We start from the raw sequence: 27,889 nt of genomic DNA on the forward strand, positions 1-27,889 counted from the left end.
AACTTGCAGGACTCGGGGTACGCATAATATTGATGTTTTTCCCGTATCTCTGACCTGAAGTATGACCAAGTTTTGATTTTAACGGTTTTATAAAAGTTTGTATGAATTGTCACCACAAAACCATACTGCCATCCAGAGTTTCCTAACCGTCAGATTGAATATGCTTGACTTGGCACATTTATCGATAAGTAACCATAATCGTGATAATCATTTTGACAAATATAATTTGCCTCTCTTTATTCCTACCTTTATTTTTGTATTAGTTATTCATTGAGTTATTATACCTGTTGGGATAAAACTGTACCATGATTATCATTTAATGTTTTCACCCAACCATAGAAAGTGTCTAATGCATGCTGTGAGCAATGTTGAAATGCCATTGAAAATTGGTCATTGAAATTATATGTGATTGACCATAGTGAGAAGCAGATGAGCCCCTCGTATGATTCTTTGATTAGTTCAGCTCCATGAGGCGAGATTACACCGCGCGTCACAAAGAGTCTCCCGTGATTCGATGGCCTGCCTTTCGACACGCCCCGGAGCGACCTTTAAAAACTGCGTGTAGTGCGCGTTTCAGTAGTAGATTAGTAGCCTTTTAGTAGATTTGTAGTAGATTTTTAGTTTTGTTTTTGTTCTTTTGTTCTGTTCCTTTGTTTTCTTTCACGTCTAGTTACTCTCAGCTGAATTCCTTTCTTTGCTTTTGTCTTAAGTTTTGCACAGCCGTTTTGCTCCTTAAGTTTTCGTCTTCGAGCTACTCCAAGCCATTCCGAGTAGCGTAAATAATCTTCAGAAGACGTATTCTTATAATTTACCGTAAACCTCAAAGTTAACTTCCTCTTTAGCCCAACGTTTTTTTTTGTTTCCATTAGTAAATTTAGGCAAGTAATACTAATTTCGTAGCCTTCTTCGACCGGCCATCGAAGAGACTCCTAATTTGTACTATCAGTCTAAAATAATCCGTCACGGACTCAACCGAACCAAACCCTGCGGCCAGCTGTTGATCCTTGGTCCGGTTCACAACCATCCGGAGCAGTCCATCATCTGTAACCGACCGCCGAACCAGTTCCAGAGACGCCCCGTTCCGCACCGGTTTGTCATCTTGGAGGTCTGGGCCTTCCACTAGACCACCAAGCAGATCGAGCCGCGGACGAACATCTGGAACGTCTTCGAGCCAGTTCGGAGCAGAGCACAACGGGACGCCAGCAACCAAGTAGGCACGCTAAGTGGGTTTGAATAAGAGTTGGTCCGTGAGGTTAAGATTAGGTCAATTCGTCCAAATTCTCTCCATTAATCGTTCTTTCCCCTAACTCCGCGTTCGCGTCCCCATTACTCCTTTTAGACTGCCTCTCACTATCGCCAATTTATTTACCCTTGTGTTGCCATAAGTTTCTTGTGTGTTCTGTCATATCATCTCCCATCTTCTGTCTATTGTTCATGGTACATTACCCATTATCCACAATTCTGCTTAATAAATGATATTTTGATTTAAGTCCTGGTTAGACGGTGTCCTTTTGAACTGAATATTTACGATCCCTGTATCCAGAATTTACACTTCAGGTTATCAGACTGGTTTACTGTTAGTTCATTCGTTAGTATTTATCAGCGTTATAGCAGTTAATCCCTGCAGTCCTTCTTAGCTGAGGAAGGTGGTGCCCCGACATTTTATCAACGAATGCAACATCAAATTAAGGTAGTACACACTACAAAAGTCTGACTGGCTGCACCTCTGTATCATTTGGCTGCTCTGATCTGATCTTCACGTCACACACAATTTGATCATATTCGATATATCATTAAACACAAATAAATGTAGTTGGATAACAACTTTACTGAGGAACGGGTTCACAGCAGAAGTTTGTTCTTGTCGCACAATGATTACAAATCCAATATTCGGAAAAGAAAACATCTAATCTACTGCAGAAAGCAAGCAGGACACAACATTGGTAGAAAGTGAGGACAGAAGCGAATGCTCTAAAAGAAGTCCATGTCATCAGGTGCATCCAGGTCACGGTACTCAATGATGTTGCGTGGATCACCTCGTGACATTCTGAGAGGTTTGAGTGTGCGTGGAAAGAAACAAAAACCCAGGAGAGAAGAAGAGAAATGAGCACAAAAAGAGGTTCAAAACTATTCAATGGCAAAAAACAGACCGTCTCTGAGCAAAATAAAGGTTACACGTACAGTGGTCTCACCTGATGTTGCGTGGCTTCCCCAGGTAGCCACCTTGTCCCCGGAAGTTGTCATAGTTGCCTCTGCCGCCTCCGTATTGGTTGGGGGGGTAAGGAGGTCCACCTGTGGAAAAGAGGGAGTCAAAATCAACACAGTGGCTGACGGACAAGTACATTTCCACTATCAGCACTAGAAAAAAAAAAAAAAAAACAAGTCAGGAGAACAGTGGGAGACCATACCACCATAGCCCATCAGTGGTGGACGAGGCTGTCCGAAGCCCATTGGACCCTGAGGACCTTGCGGAGGAAACGGCATGCTGGGAGAAAGCAAACCTGTAGGACAAAAACAAAAAGTTCATATTGTTGTGGGTAAAATACGACTTTGTTATTTAAGCCTCGGGGCACCACAGTGAGCCAGTTCCTTCATTCAGCCGGTCTTTGTGAAAGAGCTCAAATCCTTCATTATGAATATCTGAGCTGATCAGAAATGATCTGCTGACCTTGGCCTGGGACAGGAAGAGGAGGAAGCTTCATCTCTGGCAGAGACGGTCTCTTTGCGTCCATCAGGAAATTGTTAAAAAACGACACTTCCTTTTTCACTTCTTCAATTTTGTCCCCATGTTTGTTGAGGATGTGCTTCCGTACGAACTCCGGGCCCTTGAAATGAATTTGAAATGCAGAAGGCCTGAGCGTCACAGTAAGAACGAGCAGTGAAACAGTGAATGACGAAGCACCAATGCAGATCACATAACGTGTCCTCTGACAGCTTTTCACAAACATCTGTGTGTTGTACAGTCCTGAATACTTCGTCTTCCGAGTGCTCACCTTAAATTTCTTGCCACTTAGAGGGCAGAGCCATTTGTCCTTTCCCAGCTCTTGAGTGTTGGCAGACACAAACTTCTCCACCTCCTCCTCAGGATCCTTGCGACCCATCTTCACCGCCTCGTCCTCAGACAGGATTTCTTTTAAGCTAAACAAAGGACTCAGCTTCTCCTCCATCATCTTCTGCCACTGTTGCACTGTTGAACGATAGCAAAAAAAGTGTGAGGAAAGGGTGTGATAAAGGCTATAAGAACGATTCAAAGCCAGTTCATATGTGCTCATTGTGGGCATGAACTGATGCAGCCACCTGTGTCTAGTTATATAAAATGTATTTTTACTACAACTGCATCTATGTTCAAACATTATATTACAAACATCTTCATTATTTAAGCTATCAAAGCTACTTTCTCTCCTCCACTCGTGCATGTCATATAGCACAAACAAGGCAAACACACTGACCTTCTCCATGTGTGATGCGGTTTGGAGGGATGGGTCCACGTACATGGATCATGCCACAACGATTGGGCATTTCATCCTCACTGGGGTATTCACAGGTGTTGTAGTAGTCAATTGAATGCACAATACGCAGATACAAGACAAGACGATCCAGAACCTGGAAGGAGAGATGGCACAGAAACTACTAAGTTATCCAGTTTTAGCGAGCCAACTGAACAACAGGCAGAATAGATTATGGTAGTTTAGTAACAGGTAATAAAATCATTTGTACTAATCGCTGCAAAAGTCAGACCTTGGCTAGCTTGTCGTCCCTCTCCACAGTGGTCTCTGCAGGGTTTCCCTCCTTTGCGCTCTCCTCAGGGTCCATCCCACTCCCAGAGCCCAGGAGCTCCTCCTCCTCAGCACTCACCTCCTCTATCAGGTAATCTGTGATATTCTTCAAGATGGGGTTCTGAGCGGGCAACTTTTCAAATCACAAACCACACATAAATGAATAAAATCAGTCATAGCAAGACAAGTTGCCTTAAAAAGTTCAAATGCATGAGCTTGACAGGCGAGAGCTGTACCTCCGTGCTCTGCCCCTCTTCCTGGAACTTGATGCTCCACAGGTCTCCTTTTTCATCCAAGGCATGAATGAGCTTGGCAGCCAGCTTGATGTCATTGCGGAGCACCTGCTTGTGCTGAGTGATGCCATTAACATTACGCACCCTCCGGGCCAGGTCCCTGTTCACCCCTGGTGCCAGTTCACAGTCTCGCAGCTGTGAAGGGAAGAGAGTGAAACAGAGTTTTAACGGCCTCAACTGCTATTCAGGACATTACACAGGCAATGAGTGGGTGTCCTCAATGAGAGCTGCAAGTCAGCAACACATTATGCTAAGCTAACTCAACACATAAATAATGAAACAGATAACCTACTGCGTTATCTTAGGCTGCATCATTTTGACACAGAACACGCTGTATTTTACAATAGCTTGAAAACAGGAGGGTCAATAACGGAGACTGGCACACTTACACGAATGTTCTGAAGGTTCCAACAAACTTCTTTGATGTTGATGCTACGGTCGAAGGTCACCCAGCAACGTCTGAAAAACCTGCAGCAGCACAGGGTTCATTCCAACATTACTGTGCATCCATGTGTACTGCTGACAAGTGACTAAATGAATCCAAAAGAAAGTGTGCTCTTTCAACCAACCTGCGCTCTGGATGGGGGTCAGACAAGCAAACACGCAGAAAACCAGGGTATCGCCGGCAAAGCTGAGAGAGAAGAGCAGATCAGGATGTAAACCATGAAAGGAATGACTGCAGTGATTCTACATGTCCACCTGTGTTCAACTCACAGCTATAATCTCAGCCTTGGAAATGGTGGGAGCGATGCTCCTCATGAAAAGAGAGCAGGTCCTGTGAAGAGGCCGCGGTCTGGGAGAGTCGTCTTTGGTCTTCTTCTCCTCTTTCTTGTCCTCTTCAGCGTGCTCCTTTGGTTTCTCTTCTTCATCGTTAGAACAGCAAAGTGATGGGAACAATCTTTAGTTATAAATACTGCGAATTGGGGACTGTCCAGTCTTTCTGAAGACAAAAATCAGACATTTGATTCCTCACCTTCACCCTCCTCTTCCTCCTCATCCTTGTCCTCCTCCTCTTCCTTCTTCGCAGGTTTGTCTGAGCAGTTGGAATTTGAGTCTGAATCAGAGTCGGAGTCACTCTCTGAGGCGCTGCCTTCGTCATCGCTGTCTCCACTGCGCTTCCTCTTCCTTCTCGGCTGATGAATAAAAATGAGAACATTGAGGCCGTTCTGGATCATTCCTGTCTACAGTTAGCAAAAAATGTCAATAATGGAGACAACACTTACTTTCTTGGGTTCAGGCATTTCTCCTTTGGCAGCTTCTTTCCCTGCCTCTTCTTTCACGTCCTCCCCTTCAGTTGCAGCAGCTCTTTCTGTGCTGGCGGAGTCGCTCACCTCCTGTGACACAGCGCACTCTCATCACCATCGCAGTGTGAAATCTCTACAGCTCAGCAAACACAGACAGAGAACAAAACGTACCTTCTCGTTTTTGTCTTTCTCCGCTGAGGGTTTGCGGTCACCGTCCGAGGCTTTGAGGTCTTCTCTCTTGGGAGGTTCGGGGCCCCCTGAAACGGACGTCAACTTCTCCCTTTCCTCCTCCTCTTCAGACGGCAGGTCCAAGATGCGAAGATCATGATCCGTCCCTCCCTCCATCTTTATCACAGCTGAGGGCGAGTATGACAAAATATGGTTCAACATTCTGCAGCGTGCCAAAAATACCAGGTTGTCCTACTGCATACGGACAGTTTGCAGTATGAAAGCAAGCGTGCTTTTCTGGTTATTCTGACCCACAATCCCCTGCATAGCGAACAATACCTCACATCAACCGAGCAGCCAAGAGCAGAGTTCATACAAAGTCTTGGCATCTGTTCAAAATCACATACTTTTTCTTTTTGCTTTAAATGTTGTGCTACAGAATGCAATGGATGTATGAGCGAGTGGGTCAAAGTTCAAGGCCCAATGTTCTGTTGTGGTGTAGGAGTATGTCCCAGTTACATGCACACTGCATGCAACAGGAAGTATTTTGTAAAGGCAGAAGGTATCCAGTGTCTTTTCTTTAGCTACCATCCAGTATCCATGTGTACTTATTTGGACAATGAAAAAGAGAAATACAATGCACAGAAAAGAAACAAAAAGACTAACTCCAAATACAGACAGTACTCTTCAAATCATTTTTGACGTCTCACCTGCATCCAGAACCTTAATGATGGCTGGGGTCTGCTCAATGTCCAGGGAGACATTATCAAACCAGCTGTTCTCCATCAGGAACAAGAAGACATTCAGACGGTTGTGCAGGGCACTCTGGGCCTCTGCTTTAAGTCGGCTGGCCTCATCTGGGTGATACTTGGACCTGAACCTGTGCCCAGAGTTGGGGGTCCACAAAAAAGTAGGGAGGGAATGATGGGGGTTGGGATGAACGGGATGTAAAAGTTAGAGAACAAATGCATATTATATGTCTGTGTTGCAACTGTGGTGTCATTCAATGGCACTGAAAAATATGATATGCATATTACAATTTATTTTTACTACATTTTCAACAAAAGGATATTTTTCTATTCCAGATGGTTTGTTGGAAATAGTTCAAAATGCCAAATTCAGTCAGTGGAATTTAAGTATCTGCACATATTATCATAATTAAGATTGTGTTTCTGTAATGTGTATAGTCCTTGTGTTAGGTCAGTCAGTGTGTGCATGTTTTGACTTTGTGATTACTGCAGCCAATTATTGTACAATATTAGAAAGTTTGAGATTAACTCACCAAAAAATAAAGAAAAAAAAAACACAACAGAGAGATTATAAAATGAAGCAATCACATATTGAGAATTTCACATTAAAAATGTTAATCATTGAGTGGACTACAGTTACCTTTTGTTCTGCCACTTTATTAACAAATAAATACAGAGAGGGGGTCTCTTCTGTGAAAACGCGCTCCACTTCACCCCAAATGGTGTGTCTGTATACACACAAATTCGGTTTTGGGATTCGATTTGGTCCGAATATAAAAAGAAAATAGCGTAGAAAAAGGATAAAACAAGAAAAAAAATCTCCGTGCGCGGAAGACTGCTTGACTGTCTATCTAAGATCCCTGATACTGTGTGTCTAAGAGCAACTGCATTGTGCGCAGTGCGTACCCTTGCTGTCTAAGACCGATTCTTGCTGATGAGTTCCACTTTTTCTCATCTTCAAAAAAAACGTTGTCAACGTGGTAGTGGGAATGAAGAGGGGAAAAAAAATTGGTTATACCAAAACAGAACAAGTTTGCATGACACCTGTGAAATAAGGGTAATAAGCATTAACAGGCTTTATACAACTGTGAATCTTGGAATGGATAAAACGCAAAGTAAGAAAATCAACCCAAACAATGAGGATGACTTTTTTTAGTGAAAGCTTAAGCAGAATCCTAAAAAAATAAAATGTCTATCTTTCAGTTGTGTGATTGTGAACAGAGGTGTGCTTCTACTGATTTACTGCACAACATAATGAAGAAGGCAGGGGTGTCACACTGCTCCAGGTGTACTTGCTGAGTCACAACATAGGTTTTATTTGCACCAATGGCACCCTCTGTCCAAACTCCTACAACACATTTGGAAATGAAAACAATAATATGTGGACTAAAGATGAATTTGGGTTGATTTTCTTCTTTAATAAATAACAAGTATTGTAACAAAAGTCATTAGTAACAAACTCTGATTGTGGGCCTGCTCCTAATACGTGGGTGGAACTGGGTTAGATAAGATATAATTTATTAATCCCCCGCTGGGGAAATTAGAGTGTTACAGACAGCAAGCAATGGTAGGAATAAAAAATGAGATGTAGAAGGGAATAAAAAAAATAAAGAAATTTTTTGCCAAAATTTATTTGGCAAGCACTCGAAACACGTTAAAAAGCTTAAGCAGAGGTATTATATTATCTTATATAGTCATACGATAAATATGACTACCTTAAAGTACCATGATACACCCACCATAGGACCAGGCCAAACCTAACTTAGCAAGTATATCTGAAATAATGATAATGAAATAAAAGCCAAAGTAGAGGAGCTGTAAAAAAAAAAAAAAAAAATGGTGATGACATTTACAGATTAAATGACTACAACAGTCAAGTGAAAAGAATGACTATAGTGCAGCTACATTAAAACTAACTAATATTCATGATTGGGTTTTTATAAGTAGAGGAAACTGAGATCGTACCACTCTTCATCTTTATGAGCCAAAAAGAAGTCCTGCATCTGCTGTCGGCGGAAGTCAATCTTGTACTCATTGTATCGTTTGACCGCCTCAGTCTCATCCACAGAATCATCTAAGGACAGCAGGAACTCCTTAAAGCTCTTCATTATGGGAGGGGGTGGACCCAGATCCATTTCATGGATGTTGCCGAGCCTAACGAAAAAGAAACAGATTGCATGGCGTTTTGGGGGGTCAGTTATATCGAATAATTGCAGGAATTGTTGAAAAGTTAATAGTGAATCCTTAAAACAACATCTGACTTCAAAACTCAGGCTCAACTCAACCCTGATTCCATCTCTCACCTTGCCTGAATGGGGATGCCATGATGAGGCTGCATGAGGTGCAAGTCAGGGTGGCCCCAATGCTGCGGCGGCCCATAGCTGGGCCCTCCTCCACCACCATAACCCAAGTCATATCCCCCACGGTAAGGGTCTCCACCATGGTCATCCCTGCCAGAAACAGATAAAAGATCTTAAGCATCAGCAGGTATCAGCATCAGCTGCAAAAGACTGCGTTGCTGTTAAACTCACCAGTCTCTTCTCATGCGTTTCTGCTGGGGACTCATGTCGTGCCTCGGTGGCGTGAATCTCTCCCTGCGTCCTCTGTCGTAATCCCGGTACTCTCCGCGGCTACGCCGTTCCCTGCCCCTGTCCCACTCCCTGGGAAATTGATTACAAGAAACAGGAAAGGAACATGCAAATGAAACAGAAATTAATCTCCAACCTCAGATACGCTCTGTTGTATTTTGTTGGAGACAAGGTGGCTGCATTGTTATTGACTGAATCCTGTTCGTGGCTGACAGTGCTGAGCTTCCCCACATCCGTGTCTTACCTGTCGTTCCAGTCATCTCTGCGTCTGTCTTCTCTCTCTCTTGAACGGTCGTAATCACTTCTCTCCCGTCTGAATTTGTCCCTTCTCCTGCGATCGTACTCATCATCACTGTCTCCCATCTCCATGAAAAAAGAAAAGCAAGTTTAAGTCACGACGTGGTGCGGAAGGATTATGCATAACCTGACTGAGCGTAGTCATTTAAATGAAAGCTAATTTACGTAGTCAGGCGAAACCTGCTAATATTACTGCCACATTGTCATTTCATGCAGACTGCATCTAGCCAAGCCAATGCACTTTAATTAACACTTATTTGTGCTGATTGATCTGATAATGCAAATGAGGAATATAGTTCTACTAACAGAAACAATGGAGGAGGAGGAGGCTACACGAGGAGGTTACAAGGAGAGCGTTAACGTTACTGAGAACGTTACCTACCAGAGAGACAGCTATTTTAGATTTTGATATGCTAAATAGTAGGTCTTCGTCTCGTACAGAAGTTACTGATGGTATATGACTTGTATATCCAGATCACCAAAGAATTTCGAGATAAAAGGTGGACTAATGTGAGGAAAAAAGCGTGCCTTCTCAAGTCGATTTTTGTTGTGGTGTCGGTTAGCTAATGTTAGCGAGGGCTGCAGTTAGCTAAGAGGCTACGCTAGCTAGCCAGAAAGTGACCGTTCCAGTCCGTCGTATGCAAGAGACCCTTGGTTTTCTACATCAAATGTTATCTCTTTCTTGCTAGTTTGACGTCTATCGATACGGTACAATACAAACGACCACATAGATACCTTAGCAATTATTTGCTTGGATGATCTCCGTATTCCTCTTCGCCTCCTCCTCCTTCTTCTTCTTCCGTTTCTTTCTTCTTCTTGATGTGGTTATGTGGCGGTAGGCAGACAACAAAAATGGTGCATTACTGCCACCAATTGGTACGAATCACAATTTTACCAGCACCGCGCCCCGCTCCCTGTTTGACCACCACCTGGCTGTGCCCTGTGACTCTGCGCCGAATTAAAGTGAGGGTAAAATACGCCTATTCTTTGCGTTTGATAAACACCAACGGGCTGCGTTGTGTACAAACTGCAGCTCGGAAAAGAAAAGGCGCATGAACACGTGAGCGTGTGCGCGTGCACGGCATGGAACTCACGCTACCCTGCAGCAGCCTCTGCAGGGACCAGTGCAGCAAATACGGGAGAGATGGCAGTCCACATATGGGACACACTGTTTTTTTTATATATATATTTTATGTACGAAAATGGCATTAAATGTTAATATTCACTTATCTTCAGATTTAACAGGACATATTCTATTCAATAAATAGAGTTTGTTCACACCCCTTCTGTATAGGTCTACTTACTCTTAGACGGTCAGAGGGAGCACTGTGATGTCAGGGGTAACTGTGTGGCAAAGGCAAATGGTTTTCAGGGCTCTAGGAGGACCCCTTGCCAGAATTTTACTGAAGGCCCCACAGCGAGGTCAGGGCCAACTGTTATGGCTGCACCCCATCAAACGGAAATATTGCAGATGTTCATTATCTTATATCTTATCTTCATCGCTGACATTTCTGTCACTACAGCTAAAGACTGCACGGGCCTTGAATTATTCAACTTAATATAGCCTAATTCTACCCACAGGTTTTCTTTGTATAAAGTGTATTATATTCAGCAACTGGTGTGGGGTTAATTTGAAGCCCTTGTTTTTAATCTGTAGCGTTCATGTCTTCCAAATTACTTGTTGACAGCAGATGAGCAGTATTGTAGAACAAATGCAAGAAAAAAAAGTCATAATGAAAGGGTTTGATATTCCAACAATATTTTAATAGATTAACTGTCATGCTATTTTATTTGAATTTCATTATCCAGTAAACTAAGTCTGTCCTTTTCTTGTGCTTTTCTTTGTCCTTCCTCTGAACCGTAACTGGTGCCTCATATAATCCAGGATGACACGTGGCCACACATGGGTAGTTGTTTCATCCTCCATGATAAATGAAGCGTCCACTTGTTGTTGGAAGGTATGGCTGTCCCTGGATCCAAATGCTAAGTCTCCTGCGGGTCCGCCAGTGGCTTTCAAAGGACTGGAGATGAGCTGTGGCGGGTAAGAGCTACCCAGAAAACGCTGGGAACATGTAAACAATGCTTATTTGCTTTTGATTTTAAACAAAGTTATCAACATACAGTTTAAGAATATAAAGGGTAATGCTTCATAATTTGATTGACAAAAAAACCTAGAGTAACTTAGAGTTGTAAGAAAGGTGCTACACAAACAAAGTTTGGTTCAATTATTGATTTATTCATTGATTATGATACATTGCATATCGATTTTCCATTAAGTTTAATAGCATAAAGAATAAACTGAATCTGGCTATGGAATGATTGCAGGTTATTCCAGTGCTGACTAAAGTCCTCTTCAAACTGGGTATTGTTTTAATTGTGGAGATCATTTAGTTTAATTTGACATTAGAAAGGCAAGACAGACATAGTATAAGCTGTCATGCTCCATTTAAACTGTAAACCATAAAATAATTCAAACACTATTTTCACTACTCAACTATCAGCTTTCTTTGACAAAAAGACAAATTTCATTTGAAATGTTTGTTAAATAGGGGATTCACCATTTTGAAAAATGATAACAAACACTGGAAATATATATTAAAATACCATTTGTTGTTTACAATTTACATTTAATAAATCATTATAGTTGAATGTTCTGTGATGAAAGTCAGGTAGCAAATGCAAAATAAACTGATACATTAGCATGAAAGTATTATATTATTATCATAAAAGAAACTCTAAATTTGTACCTTACCGCATTGTGGTCTTGAGGAGTTTCTCTTGAATCCAGCAGCACAAATACAGAGACAGTCAAGAACAGCAGGAAGGATGATCTCTGCGCAGAGGAGGACGACAGCAGTGATCCACGCATGTTTCCTGAAGCTGGCCAGTGTCCAGAGGAAGGTCAAAAAGTTCCAGTGTTTTAAAACGAAGCACACCAAAAGCAAGCTTGAGCTTCTTTATGAAGAATAACCCTTTACAGCCTCTTTCGCTTTCAGGATTCATTTATGTGATGTCACGTCACAGCACATGTCCATATGTCTCTGTGCCACTATATTCATTTCTCATCTCGCACAGAATGAACGTAAAGAAACACGAGCCCATAATGGTCCCACACACGCCATAATCCAGCCTCAGCACACACTGCTACCGTCTATCTTGTTGCTTTTAAAAGGTTTATTCAGCTCAAATATGAATTGTCTTTTCTTCCAAGCGGCAGGTGACGTGATTAAAGGTGCTTGAATGGAAAAAGTGAAAAGTCACAGAGCTTGTTAGGAAGGACTGAAAGGAATAAATCAGCTGCCGGAAGTCTTAATGACCCACCATTACACCTAAAGGTGGGCAACTTCTTAAAGCCCATGTTAGCTAAAGCAAAGTATGAATAACTTATAAACTACCACCAATGGTATTGATGTATTGGTTCATTTAGTGAAAAAAAAAAATGAAGACATATTTAGAATAATATGAGAAGGGACCAAATATCCAAAGCTTAATCAGGATCTGACAAACTGAACAGTGCAGGCTCACAGGGTGATGCAGTACGCTTTGTGTAACATGGAGAGTTGTCATTGTGCCACAGTGTTTTTCAAATGATGTATTCACTGATGAGAGTAACAGAACCTAAAAGAGGCTCAGCAGGGCGTCCCTGTTCTGGGCTAATTAGTCACTATGAAGCTCATGCCAGTAGGATCAAAGACCATGCATTAATCACAAGAACATTTTTTTTTAGGGGAGCCATGCTTTTACAGAAGCTTAGTCATTTCATTACTTTTAATGAAACCACCTTTAACGTATGGCTCAGCACACAGGGAGCAGAAGGTGAAGAAGACAGCACTTTCACCTGTCAGCTCAGGAGACAGGTGTCCAGTTCTGTTTGTCCACAGCTGTCCTCACCTGAAACTCGAAGGATCGTTTCAAAGTACGGTCGTGCCTCGCTGAAGCCTCATCATCTCAGCTGTGCATTCATTATGAGATAGATGATATGGAGCCATCATGTTTCTACAACTGGCTGCTTGTCACTGTTGAATTTTACTACCATCTGCTGGATTTGAACATGTATGACATTGAGACCAAATGTCCCACTAACAACATTAACAAAAAAGAAGAGTAAGCCGTGCATCTGCCCGTGATTTGGATCCACTCTAAACATTAATGGGCTCTTTCTTGGCTCCGTGCTGCAACCTTTAATCAATTTTTATGAAAATTGGGCCAGCAGTTTTTCTGTAACCCTGCTAATCCAACAAAAAAGATGATAATACATGATATTGATTTCAGCTTAAACATTTGGTAGCAAACTGCTTTATACCTGCTTATATAGGCCACTGCAAGGAAAAGCTGTTACTTATTTTTCTTGTCTCATCTGAACAAAAACAGAGGCACCACGGTCCCATTTCAATATCATTTAATCTTCCACAAATCAGACATTAAATGCAGCTTTCCACACACTGTGTTTAGACATCCTAAGGATTCTCAAACCTGCTTTACACATGGAAATTATACTTGACACTGAACATTTATTATTTAAATGTGATAAAACTAGGCACATTCTAAAAGAAGGAAAAATGAATAATTTGGGGATTATATTTTTTCCATTTGTTTCAGTTAACAGCCTCTAAAATTGAGACATAAAGAGCAAAGAAAAGTACAGTACAAAAGACGTTTGAAGCATAAAGTAAATTGGAAAAAAGCTGTTCTATTTACAACACAGACTATATTGCCAACAAGTCCCATTCAAATTTTTAATAGTGTGGAGTCTTTTAATCATCGTCATCAGTCAAATGTAAAGGTGGAATGTACTGATTTCACAGTCCTACCGAGTCCCCTCTTTTACAGTCCAACACCAAAATGCAACTCCTCAGACACAGAATGCATTTGATATCATGTGCAGTTGTGGTGTTTGGGGGGGGGGGGGGGGGGGGGGCATTTGGCCCCCTCTCTCATGTGGTGCAGATATAAGTCAGGTTTCAAGTCGAGGTTATACAGTAGGACGCGTTATTTGAGCTGATAAAACATTTTTAAAATGATCTGGAGCTCTCGTTTGTATTACAATGGAGCGCAGCTTTAAGGTTACACACCCTGTGACATTATTACACATTAAAAACAACAATTCCAGTCATGACTTTCTGATATTAGATCAAGGTTAACGCTGTGCATTTATTTATGTGGAGCAGTGAAACAGTTTGGCTGAAACAACTTTCTAAGGTTTCTATTTGTACTGCTCTTAATATAAATCAACAGCGTGGACCCTGCCCAGCTCCTTTTACAAATAAAGCACATCTTGTGTGACAGTCGCTGAGCTTGTCCAAATTTTCAGGTGCAAATTAAGCATGTGTCATCTGTATCATCACTAGCACTGAACAGGAGGAAACGCAGGCGTCCTCTTTCTTGTTCACCGCTATAAAAACGAATGTGGCCAGAGAGTGAGACCGAAGCTTTCTAACCAGCAATATCACATACAGCTAGACAAGAGGAAAAGAAAAGGAGTGTGAATTCTGTCCCTTCAGTTTCCAAACATTTAATATAACATGTACATCAAGGCCAATGTAAGGCAATGCTCTCTTTTTCATAAAAACATCTCCAGGGTCCCACGATTCAACATGTAATCATTCTGTTGTGTATAAAAATGGAAAAACGTCCATTAAATATTCATGAATCTATAGCTGACTATTTCGAAGAAGAAAAAAACCAAAAAGCTAAAACAGTTCATAAGACCAAACGCTCTTAATTCTCGCTATGTTATTCATCTAAAACACCAACTGACCTGTAATTTGCTGCTATGAACCTGAGTTTGTTCAACTTGACAAACTGGATAAAGCTAAAATATTTCTCTTAAACTGACCGCACAGTATAATCAGTAACAATTTAAAAGCAGCAGAAGTGGATAACATCTTGGCAAAAGTCTATCATAGCGCAAATTTACGGTGGAATTTGAGAAAAATCTGACATTTCAAAGAACTGAAACATAGCTTTAAAAAAACGGGAAGAGAGAACAAAGGGGATTAAAAAATAAAATGAAGACAAACACTTCCCTCCACTTGAGCATCCTTGTTAGGAAACGATTCAAAGGCGGGAAGAAGGACTGTCACGTATAAAAATATTATGATCAAGACAACAGAGTCTTCAAACTGCACTAAGGTTACTTAAACTTTACATACCTTGAAGATCCACTTTAAGTGTGAGCGTAGAATTTATTCTGTTTAGCAACACAGGCTTCATCTACCAGAGTCACACTCTTACTTATACAGCACATTAGATCACAGAGACGTTTAAGTGGCCCGTTCATTGTGTGCAGCACTAGTGGTTAGGTCATGTGGCGTGGTCAAGTTATGAATTACATAAAATAAGAAGGTCTACAGACAAATATAGGTGCACTGAAGTGACTGTTGATGCTCAGTGAGTTGATGCTCTGTGTTGAATTTGGGAAAAAGCCGATTAATGCAAGTGTTGCATGTGCTTTGACACCAACAAGTAGACCTCCTCTGGTTACTGGGTAAAAGATTCTGTGACAACATCTAGCTAACCACAAATCTGAAGGTGTTTTAAAGTACGGTGCGATAACAGTACGTCCGATGACACAAAGTAATCTCGTTGCAGCTAAGTTCCAGTCATCAGATCTCCACTCTATCCCTACCAATGAGCTGAGCAGTGTCGTCATCAGTGTGGTGCCTGTCCTCTCCTGCGTCATCAGCTTCTGAGTCCGTGTCCTCCTGGGGGGAGTGGTAGCCTTCGTAGCCCAGAATGGGCGAGTCGCAGCGGGCAGGGGAGACGAGGCACTGGGCAGTAGTGGTGGTGGTGGCTGAGTAGGCCCCCGGGCTCCCTGAGGGGGACCCCGGGTTGGAGGGCCGGAGCAGAGGAGTGCGCTCCGTGTCTCCTTCGCCCTCTGTCCCTTCTTCCTCCCCACGTCCTCCGGTTTCCTCCTCAGACTCGGACTCCGAGTGCTCTGGGTTGTTTCGGGTGACACGCTGTTTGCACACCGGACACGTCTTCTTGGTTTGAGTGAGCCACGGGTCCACACACTTGCAGTGGTAGGCTGAAAAGGAGAAAGAGGCATTTAGAGGCTTTGGGTTTGTAATTTAGTTTGCTGTGATGGGAAGCTGGTGAGGGATCATGACTTTTATTGGCTGATCTGTCTACACTGACCCAGGCCAAGGCTGGGGGTTAACAACAAGAAGTGCGGCGCAGGAGGAACTGTGAATTTCAAGGTTGGAGGAAAAAGGACAGTTTTGCATATGAATATTTTGATCACTTGGAGTTCTGAAGATACAAATACTGACCTGCAAGAAAGGGTACGTTCATGTACGTCATGTTCAAGTTGTATAAAAGCTTGTTGCTGCATATTATGTGGCTCAATAGATTTTCCCCAATGTTCAATAATATACAAACTTCCTAATAACATAAATATTTACCGTGTGAACAAGGTAAAACTCGCAGTTTGTCTCCCTCTTCATACTCATCCAGACAGATGGCACACACATCATAGTCATCCCCTGAAATGGAGAAGAGATGTCGACTTAAATCATTCAAAATCACGAGAAATATTAACAACATATTAAACTAATTTATAGTCTACAAATGAGCATCATTTGTGCTCTTTTCATCTGTTCTCTTCAAAAAGCTCCACAGATGAGGAAACTTTGTAGACCTCAAATTCACACACGAGGAAAACTTGATCATTGCAATTATCTCTCACTAACCTGACACACCAGATGGTTTGTTGCCTTGTTGTATTGCAAATCCAGCTGCCTCACAAACTAAGGCTCTTAATATTCTTTAAAGCAAAGTATTACAGCAACAGAAAAACTGTGGGTTTTTTTACCTTTACGGAACCGGTGCGTTGGAATCCGCTTCAGTTGCTCCTTAGACAAACGATTTTTCCTCAGCCTCTTTCTGTACTGTACACAGCGTATGATCTGAACGATACAAAAAGACAATGTTACTGAAGGCATGAGAATCAAAGTTACACTCAATGTGCACGGATGGGTTTGCTTTTTGTGTTCATGTACAACCCCACCACTCGTAAGTCTGAAACTGATTTAGAAAGCAGCTTTTCATGGCCTTAAACTTAATTAAAAAGATGTGTCTACTCAATAAATAGAGCCTCTCAGGAGGAAAATTAGCTGCCCCAAGCTGTGCTGAAATACCATTAGGTCACTGTTTTACAATACAAAGAGGCATATTTAAGGCTTGCCTCTGCTGCCCACGGTCCAATAGTCTATGACTGGAACTTGAACAACAGTATAAATGCATTACATGGAATTTCCCTTTCATTTTCAACGACTTCAAAAAGACATACTAAAGAATATTCCACGTGCTAAATTAAGAGCCAAGGAGGCATCACATCTTATGCATACTTACCAAGACAATACACATCACAAGAATGATCATGCCAACCACTCCAGTGAAGGGGATAAGGTAGTACGAGAGAGGAAAAGCAAACTCCGGCTTGAGGATCACATAGGCCCTGCAGGCCAAGAAAAGAAACAATGCATCAGATTACCAGCATTACCGCAAGTACCAGCGCTGAAAAAGTCAATATGTATTGGTTCATTCAAAACTAATGCTGACTGCTGAAAGGTTGGTTTGGTCTGGATTGTCAAGTTCGATAGATATTTCTAAAAGCGTTGAATGTCCCTGTTTACCCTTGTTCTGGAATGATGAAATTCCTGAGAATTTGGGAGGCGTAGTAGCTGGTGAACACAGAGGGGATCTCAATCTCCTCTGCAATAGTGTCTGCAACATGAAGGGAAAACAACACATGGTTTCAATTTGAGGTATTTTAGGAAGATGGTATGAATGTTTAAAGTTTGACATTGTGTACATTTTAGAATGGAAAATTACCGTTGCTGTAGTTCATATTGAGCAGAGTGTCTGAATACATGTTGTGAACGATTGCAGCACTGTATCCAGCTTGCTGTGCATGCAGCACCTGAAAACCCATTCCTCACGTTAGACCAGTGTGCTTCACGGACATGTTCACATATTCAGTGTCACTCAAACATGACTGACCTTTACATCAAAATTGCACTCATAGCGTCTGATGAGAGCGATGAATTTGGTGGTGTTGGCATCATAAGATGGCGGCAGTGGAGGAGGAGGGTCGATTGCTGTACAGCCATTGAGCGGACGGGACACTACCAACACTCCCTTTCACACAAAGGAGAAAAAAATATCATTATGAAGCTCTGTGGTTTTTCTGTTTGCTCTCCATTCTCCAATAATCTACTCACCATTAGTCCTTCTTTAGGAAGAGGAGCGCCAAACAAGGCAGGCAGGTCCTCAAACAACATGGAGGTCATATTGCTATAATGCTGCCAAAAACAATACATAAATAAGAATTGACATAATCTCTGCAGGTGAATTTGAGGGATCAGATTTAATAATCCATGAGTTACAGCTCTGAGAATACTTACAGCATAGATATAGGCATGTGTGGGTGAGGGAACCAATACGAAGCAAAAAAACACGATGAGGACAGACCACCGAGCTCCGGCACACCACACACCAAGCTGAGCCATCCTTGGTCACTTACAGATGCACTAAACTGTGAAAAAGATATAAGAGTCATAATCAGGAGCGAGCAGTCAGTTCCATGTAGTTGTCTGCAGTTGGTAGAAAATATCACAGAAGTGGTCCTGATGTACTGTGGAAAAGTTACTCAACTTGTTTTTCTTGGTGCTCACATCTTACTGTTTACTCTTAAAATGAAGTCTGTAAACAATCACATGGTCTCTAAATCCTTGTAAATCTTTAGTTTAATTCTGTTTTCTCCTTAGAATATCCTATTATTGTTGTTCCCAGTATTTCAACATCTAAATCTTCAATTTCCCACATTTATGTTGAGTTTCTCAGCTCAAACAAACAAAATCAATACAGAGGTGGGTGTGCAAAAAACTCTTCAGAACAGATTCAGAACAAGCAACATGCTTCACCTATTCCTGCTCAGACTAAAAAACAACTTCCAAATTCAGAATATTTCTTTGTTTATCTCTCCAGTAGTACTGTAAACAAGTTGCTAACAAAAGAGTCTATTCACAAATCAGTGCATCTCAATAACAAATCAATCACATTTACAATTCAGTTCAGTCATTCAGCATCACTGTACTCCCCTGTAAAAAAAGATCTCAGGAGAAAAAGGGGTTGGGGCGGTCCAGATCTAGAGATTGTCCACATAGTTAAATGCTCAAAAACTAAGTTGACAGTCTACGTCTGCATCTACATACGTCAATTTGATTTTAAATATCGCAAATTAACACAGTTTACATTTGGAGACCCTTACGTAGCTATAAATAGAGTCAAGAAACTTCTTGACCCGAGAGCAGTTTATCACTGCTGTTAATGTGTGCACGTAACTAACTTATTTGCGTACAGATAATCAGGTTTAACAGGCCAGCAGCATTAGGATGAGGTAAAAGAAGCGCGATGCTTATGTTATCTGTGCTAGTCGGCAAGATGTCAACACAACAGTCAAGTACACGTTCACGTGTCCTCAGAACTATATATGCTCCTTTATGGCACTGGTTAACAACAGTGAGGCGCGTATACTGCTTCTTGTTTCAACTTACATAAAAACAGACTAAATCAAGTGTCCGGTATGATTAATCAACGTGGCTCCATCTACAAAAGAATGTCTTGCTGTCGCAATGCCAAACCTGTTCAAAATGTAGCTCGCTGAGTCAATGCCTAAGACACTTTATTTAGCTAACGTTACTCCTTATTCACGACATGCGATTCATTTGTTAGGTGCGGCGAAGAACTCTTACTAGCTGGACAGCCATTGGAATATAACTACATTAATCATAACGTCATTTTTTGTTGCGGTTAATACAAAAAATAATAACTAAAAAATACCAAGAGCCATTGGGGTATTGCTACTTTGAGTTGTTAGCTACATACCGTAGTATCCTAATAATAGCGACACAGTGAAGGATGTGGCAGTAATCTAAAGTTTATCCGACGTCTCACTTGAGTTTCTCAGGTCACCGTGTAAAAACGATTAACTTCTCGTGACTATGTCTCGCTACTTTCTCGACAATCCTTTAATGCCAACAGAAAACGACAAAGACAGGAAGGATTAACGTTAGCTGACATTTGGCTACTGTTAGCAATTACATACCAGTTAACGTTAAGTCGTCCCGGTGACAGATTACTATATGTCTTCTTTGTAGTCCGTGTACATCGTATCATACACTGCTACTGGTGTATTAACCAATAATATGTCTGTCCACCGTTAATGAGAAACTTTTCCGGTATGTGCGGTTTCCCAAAGTTGCGTTAGCTTGCTGCTAGGTTTGTTTGTTATTGCTTCTTGCTCCCTGGTTCTTCTTCCTGTTATGATTGCAGATCGACTCACTATCATCGTGACCCACAGCGCCACAAGCGACCACAAGGACAAACAACAGGCTGCAGTTTTTATGCGCTCCACAGAAAACCATGCACCGTGCGGGGTTTCCGTTGCTCATTGACGATCACCTGTGGTTTAAATGAATCTGAAATGGCAAATCTAATGGGCACAAACAAACTTTAAAAAGTCTGTGATATAGTATAGATCGATAACACTGAGTATGTATGAGGAACAGATTCCACATGTTTAGAATTTCAGGCTGCATGTCATAGAAATAGGACACAGCCGTAGACCAGTTTCACTGCATTCAAATGAATAGATTCTAATCAGTCAGGCACCTTTGTACAGACCATGGGTCACATGAACAAACTCCCTGTTACTTGGCATGCCAGATACAAGAGTTTGACCTCCAGCTACTGCTAACTTTCCCATCCATCAGTTAAGAGTACTCCATGTGAAAAGACATATGACTCAGGTCTTCAGTCATCAGGCCACAACTTATTCAGCACTGCCCCTTCAAGTGGTAGGATCACTGTACTGTAGAAAAGGAGAAAAAGAAAAGAAAAAGGACTCCTGCAGTAAAGGAGTCATCAAGAAACCACAGCTGGACAAGCCTTTGGAGGAAAATCTACAGCTGTGCTATAAGATGGGTCTATACATGAGATTTCTGTATGTTGTGAGCTGATGGAGATGAAGGAAGCAATGACGTGTCCGTCCGTCCCCCCCCCCCCCATGCTACCACACACTGAACTCTAGTAATGGGAGTCAGATAGCCTGTCGAGTAATCCCTCTACTGTCGATGTCAAAGCCTAACCCTCACTGCAAGGTGTCTGTGATGCCTGCTGCTGTGGTTATATTTTCGTGAGGTGCATGATGAGTCAGTGTCCTATCCCTCATATGATTCTCTGCACAGTCTTTCATTCCAAAGAAATAAATAAATAATAGCTATTTTACTCAGCACAAGGTCCCCATAAGATAACAAGACCAAGACTGCCATTACATCCCATAATAATACAAACTTGTAAGACAGATGATACAACAGTGAGAAGTTTGCTCGTTTTAGAGCCTTAATCCTTGGTGGAACTGATAATTTAAAGCTTGTCCTCCCAGTGAAGCCAGAGAAAGGCTGTGTGGTCATAAAAATCAATGGGGTTTAACCACTTGGGTGCATGAATGTGTGCATACAGTCAGCTGAATGTTCCATTGTAATTCTTATTGTGGGCCCCATGACTTTAGCCTCAAAAACAAACCCTCCAATAACTCTGAATGTAGAAACTGCCACATATATAATAATACTTCCCTTGTGCTTTATTAAAAGAACAGTGTCCTTTTTGTTGCAAAATGCACAATACAGAAAAACAGTGTGCTGCAATCTACCAGGTATGTCAACATGCACCATTGGCTAATTTTAATTGCCTTTGGCTAATTACTACATCTGGGAGTCAGACCCCCTTGTGGCTCCCAAAGCTGTATGCACAGACCCTGACCCACAGGGTTCAACTGTACCATCACACAATCACGTCACTAAAAAATGTAGAAATTATTATGTAAACATAATAAAAATTGAATGTAACACCTGACTTTGTTTTCAAGCAATTAATTTGCCAGCATTCAGCAGCATAAGGTGCATATTGTCTGCTCAATCAAAAGAAGGCTTAAAGGATCTGAAGCTGAAGATCTCTGCAATGTTTGTTGTGTATAATAGTGATGTTTGTATTATGAATATGCATTTATGGTAATGATTTCTGGAAAAATATGTGATGATGTTAAACAGAAATGTAATGCCAACTTAGAAAAACTCATTAACAATAAGTTTTCATCCTCCCCTTTCTGCAGTCCTATTTGAGCCTTTAGCTGCAGCCATCTCTAACAATGTGACTCACCATACAGCTCATATACATATTTAGGGTTGCTTCTTCTCTTATTGGCCCCTTTGGAAATGCAGTTACAATAGCGCATGATGCACAAAGCTGACATGTCCAGGATATTAGTTAAGTTGGAGAACAGCAGCAAACATCGACCTTTTAATATCCCTCTGTTTCCACGAATGCTGTCTGTCCTTTTGTTTGTTCTGTTTTTCTAATGGAGTTAAACATGACATGAGGTAAAAATAACACATCAGACCAGCATCTAGTTTTTCTGCAGCTGTTTTTACTAATTACATTTTCTTTAAAGTCCAGAAATCAAGTACGACAGGTGAATGAGCCTTTGTTGGAAGCTTTGAGGACATAAAGTAAATAGTACAGTAGGGACTCTGTTCTCTATGCCATGTGTCTATCATGCATGCAGCTTTAGGGCAGACCAGCAAAATACATTTGAATTTTATTCACCTTACAATTTTACATTTTTAATACATTACTCTACCTTAGCTGAAGAAGTAAAATTGTGATTTCAATGAGACCCCTCTGGATTCCAGTTTGTACAATGGAAAATAAATGGATTTCAAGGTGAAATTCAGAGTGAACTCAACAGCAACAATTCTGTCTTTGGTTTCAGAATGTAAATTTATGAACTGATGATGAATTATGAGAACCAAACACTGGTCCTTCTGCATGGTGGGGATCGTAGTGCACTCTGTGTCATGGGCCTGCAACGCATTCAGCTCTGGCTCTCCACTTATTTTTCATTGCACATAAGAGTACAATGCCCTTGCATTTTTCCGTCAACAAACATGCATCTCATTAAATTAAATTAATTAAATTAGATGCAATTTGCCAATTAACAGGCTTTCTGCCCAGCAACATGTTCAGTGTGTACACACAAAACTTATGAAAGACTAAGGGCTGTTAACCAAGCAGAAAATGTATGATTTTCAATAAAATCCAATGTTACGTGTACAAAATACAAACAAGCAAGAAAGTTTTTTAATTAATCTCCATCTTAGCTGTATTAAATGTATTAAAAAGAAAAAAAGAAAAGAAACTAAAAGCAGTTCATTTAACATTTGAAAGGTCTTCTGTCTGTCTCATCATAGTGTGGCTGAACCACACATGCAAGTCTATCACATGGCGTTCAGCTCTCATAGAAAGTGAGACACACAGCACCTGAGAATAAAAAAGAAACCATGTATCAGCAAATTAACATAAGCAATATATTCATATACTGTGTCTGGACATCAAAACTTACAAGAAGCCTTTTCCACAGCCCAGAGGTCCAAAGAACAGTTCTGTTGGGAGGCAAACCTTCCTACACACTCCACTTAGACTGGGGCAAGACCAAGGAAACGATGCAGCCTCATTCTCCACAACTGTAAAGACGGCAAATATTGTAGCTAAGTTCAATGTCAAACCCTTTGCCGTGAAATGATAAAATCTGTAATTCTAATCTCTGAAAGGAAAAATAGTCCAGTTTTGAGGTGAAAAAACATGCAGAGATATTATATCAAGACTCACCATTAAACAGTAGGACAACCAAGAGCGCCAAAGCAACCACACGATAACAAGCCATCCCTGCGTCTGATACTGATGCTCCAATATGAGGATTTGGCCAGAGTGTGTTTATATTTTGGTCAGAGGGGAGGAGAGAAGATAATATAAAGCAGCGTACTGGTCACTAGGTTTTGTATTATGGAATTATAAGAATCCTTGAGAGGACGTTTCTTAATCACATTTAACAAACCTACATCAGTGTGCCCAACTCGTGACCGAGTATAGTCATGAGACGAGAGGTAAACATGGCCAAGAAACAAGGTTTTTCCTCTGATTTAAAACACATGCACATCATTAACCCTCATTGCTCTCTGACACTGAGGTCATAAGCACAGAGGGCAGCATTTGCATTAGCATTTTATTTTCAGGTTCAACATGGAAACCTTTCCCAGAACAATAAATAAATTACCATCTTTAAAACAAATGATTGAAGGCTCGAATAACTGATTTAATAATACTGAGTGATTGCCAGATGTCAAGAATGAGTCTTATCTCATATGAGCGTGTCAGAGGAAAACAAGGAGGAAGAAGGGAAAAACAAATGGAAAAAAGTTTGCAGAGAACGACTTTCAGTGAGACTGTGATGGACGACGTATGTTTGCCTTCATGAAATCGATAGTGTCTGTCTGCGTGCACATGTTAAACCAAATGAACTGAAATAAACACAGAGCTATGAGAAGTGCACCGCTGGTTAGCCTGGGGTTAGATGGGGCCTATTTTGAGGGGCCTGTCACAACCAAAAGCAGATGACATGGTTTAGGTCACTGTAAGCTTATGTAGTTGACCATTACTAAAGCCATGCATTTGAATAGATCTAATCTATGATAAAGTCTAATTCTGAGCAACAGTCACTGCCTCAGTGTTGAGAAGTAGATAAATCATATTAACAAACCAGATCCAGTTTACTACTGCTTTCATTCATATTGTTGTTGTTTAGGGTCACCACTAAAGTAGAGGAGCTGAATCTGAATGGAGATTCACATCTGAAATAGTGGTCAGGTTTACATTATCTATAACATATGTTGAGCCCAGGAGTGATTGGTTAACGGGCCCATCTGTCCCACCCCTGCAAAGCACACTTCATCTATCTTAACACTGCCCTCTGCACTACCTGCCCCTAACTCACTACTGACCACCTCACTGTACCTCAATGAATGATTTGCTTCTTCTCATAGAAAATGAACAAAAAGCAGCACTTCTGTTCAGCCACAATTGGTGTTTTTCTACCCTTATGCATACTGTTAGACAGCTGATGGCGCAAGTTAATTTGAATTTATACATTATGTGTATAAACAAAATAAAGCTATTAAATGTAAATGAAGTGTGATTGGGTGGTGGGCATAAACTAGTTTGCTGAGATCCACAGAAATAAATGGCTGAACAAATGATTGCTGTGGTTTGCTTTGGCTCAAAGGTCATGAACCTTCAGACAGTTTCATCAGTGTTGCATCAGCGTTCTCCAAAGGGAAGTCATTACTGTTTATCTCTCATTTCTTGTCTCTAGTCTCAAGGTGCTGTCCAGAGAGGACTTACCTGTGGCAAAACAGTGGTGTCTAATTGCTTTCTAGAGGAATGGAAACACAAAGTGGACTAATGGCCTCTAATGAGTGTGTTTATCCAGTTAAGGCTTGCATCATCAGTCCTGAAAATCTTTCAACACAGTGGCAGTGCTTGCTGGTGACCCCATACTGCACCTTGACACAGAAAATATATTTTTCAGGCATTTTGTGGCATTTGAATAAACCATGCATAGTTTCCCAATTCATCTGATGAGCAGAAGTCACACAGAGAAGTTTCAAATTTGAGAGACATCGTAACATTCAGGACAAATTAGAGGAAAACAACAAATGCAAAGTGTTGTATGTGGGTTTTTTTTTCACCACAACTTCCTTTTCTGCTACAAGCCTTTGTAGCCCACAGACACATAGCCATGTTGTCATACTGCACAGTCTGACACCACTGATAGAACCACTTCTCTTGACCACTTCAGCCGAGCGAGCACATAGACGTGATACCTGTTCTGAGGCAGCTCCTCGTGATCCGAGGATTGAATTACATCAATGGATGAATTCACCATCAGTGATACGTTTATAGCAGCTGCGCTATCCTTTCACAGAGCTAATTTTCTGGACCTAAGAACTTCTGATGCAACTCAGTGCTTTCTGACTTCCCTCTCATGCAGGTGTTTAGGGAAAATGAGCTGCATTGATTGTGTTTATGTGTGCTATGACGTGTTTTGGAGAAAGCACAGCCTAAAAGCCTAATTTTTACCTTTAGTTTTTGTGGATCTGCAGCTCAGTGGTCAGTTTTGAGTCCGTACACACACACACACACACACACACACACACACACACACACTGTTCAGTTGCCTTGAACCACCTATGAACCACTGAAGTCGTAATGAAATGTACAATCTGAACTGCCGCTCCTATAAGCATATTAGACTTATATTATTGTTAAGATCTATCGTTTCAGTCATATGTGCTGCCCTTTACAAAGAAGGTCAGTCTGTTTCGTCTTTTCCTCACATGTTTGCTTTTGTGATCGAGTTCAGGAGAAATAACACACTTTGGTAACTGTGGTAACAAAACTAGCCCACCTTGAGAAACCTTAAAGGGCGACACAAGCTTGGGAGGCGCACTCTGCTGCATGGAGAGAAGGACGACCACTCAGGTAGCTGGACTGGTGCGTTTCTGTACTCTAAGCCTGTTATTCATTAAATTGGTTTATAGCTGAGCAACCTTCACCTGCAACTGAGACTCAAATGCTTCATAAAACAGTGAAGTTTTGTATAAATTGCAGGTGATGTTTGGCATGATCTACTCATTAATACTTAGCATTGTTTTTCCTATTTCTCTGTGATTCTCCTGTGCTTATTACAAAATGTGTACCATACAATGCATTGATCTGTTCATAAAATTGTGTTAAAGTCTTTTTCTTTTCAGGATTGAACTTTAAGATGGACAACACAACAGCACTAACATTTACAATGACTGCATATGCTGCTATGGAGAACTACAAACATGTGATGTTTACCATATTCCTCCTGCTGTATCTTACTACTATCATTTTGAACTCGCTGCTCATCACTGTCATACACCAAAACAAAAAGTTGCATCAACCTATGAATGTGTTCATGTGTATGTTATCCATAACTGAAATATATGGCAGCACTGCATTGTTACCTGCAATTATGTCTGTGCTCCTATCCGAGACGTATGAAATACCTGTGGAGTGGTGTATGGCTCAAGTCTTTTTCCTACACACATATGCAAGTGCTGAGTTTTGTGTTTTAGCTGTTATGGGATACGACAGATATGCTGCTATCTGTGACCCACTACATTACCACAGCATCATGTCCAATTCAAAGATAGTTAAGCTTGTTGCACTAGCAGCTCTGTACCCGTTTATTTTGTTTGGCTGTTATTACTCTCTCACCTTACAGCTGAGCTTCTGTGGAAAAATTGTGCCAAAATTATACTGCGTGAACATGGAGCTGGTCAAAAATTCATGTTCAAATACACTGTACATAAATATTGTGGGACTTTTCCTTATTCTGCTTTTTTTTGTGCCTCAGATAGTGATGATTGTTTTCTCTTATGCCCAGATTTCAAGAGTGTGTCAGAAATTATCAAGAGAGTCCCAGGGCAATGCTCTGAGAACGTGCATCCCGCATTTATTATCTTTGCTAAACTTCACCATTGGTTCTCTTTTTGAGATTATCCAAACTAGATTCAACATGAATCATGTGGCTCTTGAAGCACGTATCTTCCTGTCTTTATACTTTGTCATCATTCCACCAATTACCAACCCAGTGCTGTATGGACTTGGTACTCAGATAATAAGAGTTCATATACTGAAAATGTTTATTAGGTACAAGATCCTACCAGCAAAGTTAACAAAGCCAGTGACCGCATCTTAAAAGACTCTCTTTTACACTGCAGTGACATTCATAATCATTGTGTTTCAGACACTGTGCTTAGGGAAAGACTCTTTTTTTCTCTGATA

General features: G+C 41.1%; 3 protein-coding genes across 6 annotated transcripts; 1 reads left to right on the top strand and 2 right to left on the bottom strand.

Moving 5' to 3' along the window:
• Positions 1 to 1,806: 1,806 nt before the first annotated feature.
• On the bottom strand, positions 1,807 to 9,928 carry srrt (serrate RNA effector molecule homolog (Arabidopsis)). 4 transcript variants are annotated; one of them, XM_070982556.1, is made up of 21 exons: positions 9,851 to 9,928; positions 9,063 to 9,181; positions 8,762 to 8,890; positions 8,534 to 8,680; positions 8,196 to 8,384; positions 6,871 to 6,958; positions 6,192 to 6,361; positions 5,485 to 5,669; positions 5,293 to 5,403; positions 5,043 to 5,202; positions 4,784 to 4,932; positions 4,639 to 4,700; positions 4,459 to 4,537; positions 4,013 to 4,204; positions 3,739 to 3,909; positions 3,450 to 3,603; positions 2,994 to 3,187; positions 2,669 to 2,825; positions 2,409 to 2,501; positions 2,193 to 2,292; positions 1,807 to 2,047 (listed from the first exon to the last, which is right to left on the bottom strand). In XM_070982556.1, the coding sequence occupies exons 5-21, from the start codon at positions 8,302 to 8,304 to the stop codon at positions 1,972 to 1,974; spliced, it is 2,250 nt and encodes a 749-aa protein (XP_070838657.1). In that variant the 5' UTR covers positions 8,305 to 8,384; positions 8,534 to 8,680; positions 8,762 to 8,890; positions 9,063 to 9,181; positions 9,851 to 9,928; the 3' UTR covers positions 1,807 to 1,971. The 4 variants fall into 4 exon arrangements, with proteins under 4 accessions (XP_070838657.1, XP_070838656.1, XP_070838653.1 ...); XM_070982555.1 differs by lacking the exon at positions 6,871 to 6,958 and having other exon boundaries at positions 2,182 to 2,292; positions 9,851 to 9,922; XM_070982552.1 differs by lacking the exon at positions 6,871 to 6,958 and having other exon boundaries at positions 9,851 to 9,920.
• A 4,743-nt stretch (positions 9,929 to 14,671) lies between these two features.
• rnf167 (ring finger protein 167) lies at positions 14,672 to 20,444 on the bottom strand. The gene is made up of 10 exons (XM_070983343.1): positions 20,226 to 20,444; positions 18,523 to 18,653; positions 18,340 to 18,420; positions 18,119 to 18,256; positions 17,951 to 18,038; positions 17,752 to 17,842; positions 17,468 to 17,573; positions 16,929 to 17,022; positions 16,519 to 16,599; positions 14,672 to 16,142 (listed from the first exon to the last, which is right to left on the bottom strand). Exons 2-10 carry the CDS (start codon positions 18,625 to 18,627, stop codon positions 15,721 to 15,723), a joined length of 1,206 nt encoding a protein of 401 aa, XP_070839444.1. The 5' UTR covers positions 18,628 to 18,653; positions 20,226 to 20,444; the 3' UTR covers positions 14,672 to 15,720.
• A 6,396-nt stretch (positions 20,445 to 26,840) lies between these two features.
• On the top strand, positions 26,841 to 27,803 carry LOC139344235 (olfactory receptor 52D1-like). The gene has a single exon (XM_070982194.1). It carries the CDS (start codon positions 26,841 to 26,843, stop codon positions 27,801 to 27,803), a length of 963 nt encoding a protein of 320 aa, XP_070838295.1.
• Positions 27,804 to 27,889: the final 86 nt, after the last annotated feature.

This window comes from Chaetodon trifascialis, chromosome 16 (genome assembly GCF_039877785.1).
Source record: "Chaetodon trifascialis isolate fChaTrf1 chromosome 16, fChaTrf1.hap1, whole genome shotgun sequence".
Taxonomy (NCBI): domain Eukaryota; kingdom Metazoa; phylum Chordata; class Actinopteri; order Chaetodontiformes; family Chaetodontidae; genus Chaetodon; species Chaetodon trifascialis.